Genomic DNA, 1,944 nt, shown 5'->3' on the forward strand with positions numbered 1-1,944 from the left:
AGAAAGGTAAACAACCGAACGTCAAACCCATGTGACCCTGTATTTTCATCTCCAATAAATGGTCAGTTGTAGGGATTCAAACGAAATCTCGCAGTCTAAGGAGCAAAGTAACACAGTCGGACTTTCTTCGCTGCCACACCATGTTAAAATGTTTAAATGTTTTGGTGAGCCATGTATGATGTTGCCAGATGATAAAGTAGCAGGAAGTATGCAAAAAATAAGGAGAAATCTTTGAAGTACTTCGGTGATGGACCAAGGCTGAAATATAGAGGAACCGTTGAACCAACTGTGCTCTAGAGAAGTAAAGTGTTATATGGTAATAAATGAAAAGAGGGTAAAGCTGTATTAACAAACTTATATATATATATATATATATATATATATATATATATATATATATATATATATATATATAGAGAGAGAGAGAGAGAGAGAGAGAGAGAGAGAGAGAGAGAGAGAGAGAGAGAGAGAGAGAGAGAGAGAGAGAGAGAGAGCATATGAATTGAAAGACTTGAAAATATGCTTTGGTCGTGATAAAATTTCGCGTACCAAAAGGATGACTTTTAAATTGCAGGTACTGTACATGACTCGGCACTGGGGACAGGAAAGACATTCGACGCAGAAGCTGGACACCAAGATGAGAGAAAGGAAGACGGTCCGCAGGTTAAGTAGAAGGCTAAATAATTTGTGCAGTTAATGCATGCAAACCACTGCGTGAAGCAAACTGAGAGGAGAGTTAGAGTTTTTGGCTTGCTGTGGCATAATAGTAAAGTCTCTGCCTGGCGATCCTTTAGTGCCTGCAACTTTACCATGCTTGTGAGCTAAGAATGGGGGTATGGAGGAGCCTGTAGGTGTACCTGCTGAGTCATAAGCAGCCATTGCCTGGCCCTCCGTGGTCCTAGCTTGGATGGGGAAGGGGTTTTTGGCGCTGATCATATGTACATACGGTCAGTTTCTAGAGCATTGTCCTGCTTACTAGGGCAATATCACCGTCCCTTGTCTGCCATTCATAAGCGGCCTTTAAACTGGCGCTATAAGACTGAGGTGCAACGGTCATGTGGAAAGAATGGACAGGCTGGGGAAGAGAATATTAATCTTTGGCACCGTCGTCCAATTAGCTCATTATGCATGTTGCATAAGATTTTTCATAATTCTGACCATCCTTTATATTCAGATCTCCCTGGACAATTCTATCCTGTTCGTAATACTAGGCAGGCAGTTAATTCTAATAGCTAGGCCTTCTCCATCATGAGGCTCGATACTACTCAGTATTCTAGAAGTTTTATTCCAGCTGTGACCAAGTTGTGGAATGATCTTCCTAATCGGGTAGTTGAATCAGTAGAACTTCAAAAGTTCAAAGTTGGAGCAAATGTTTTTATGTTGACCAGGTTGACACGAGTCTTTTTATAGTTTAAATATGACATATATATCTGTTTTTGACGTTGTTAATAGTTTATATAGGACATATCTGTTTGACGCTGTTACTGTTTTTAGAATGATATATTGTTAATTTATTCTCATCATTTATTCATTTCCTTATTTCCTTTCCTCGCTGGGCTATTTTTCCTTGTTGGAGCCCTTGGGCTTATGGCATCTTGCTTTTCCAACTAGGGTTGTAGCTTGGCTAGTAATAATAATAATAATAGGGAAGTATCTGAAGGAGAGAAGAGACGAGGAAGACAGAAAGAACCGAATGGATGGAATAAAAACGATATTGGGAAGGAAGTGTACCAACCGTGTTTCACACAATTGTACATAATTCCTTTTGTATATATTATGCTTGTATCTTCGCTCTTCCCTCGCACTAAAACGAACATGAAAATTCATGTCTGGTTTATCCTCTGTAATATTGTCTGTCTTGTGAACTTGTTATGTCCTGTTGCCTTGAGGTTTTGTATATAAGGAGAATGTTCTACAATAATATAACTCATAAGGAGAATGTTC

The 1,944-nt window shown here is 39.1% G+C and overlaps 1 protein-coding gene across 1 annotated transcript in view; it reads right to left on the reverse strand.

Moving 5' to 3' along the window:
* Nucleotides 1–1,057, reverse strand: part of LOC137651496 (ankyrin repeat domain-containing protein 10-like) — an 86,950-nt gene extending 85,893 nt beyond the window's left edge. The window contains exon 1 of the mRNA XM_068384722.1: nt 977–1,057. Coding sequence (XP_068240823.1) covers nt 977–1,057 — 81 coding nt within the window. The remainder of the gene's footprint in view (nt 1–976) is intronic.
* Nucleotides 1,058–1,944: the final 887 nt, after the last annotated feature.

The sequence above is a fragment of the Palaemon carinicauda genome, chromosome 13 (assembly GCF_036898095.1).
Source record: "Palaemon carinicauda isolate YSFRI2023 chromosome 13, ASM3689809v2, whole genome shotgun sequence".
NCBI classification, from domain to species: Eukaryota; Metazoa; Arthropoda; class Malacostraca; order Decapoda; family Palaemonidae; genus Palaemon; species Palaemon carinicauda.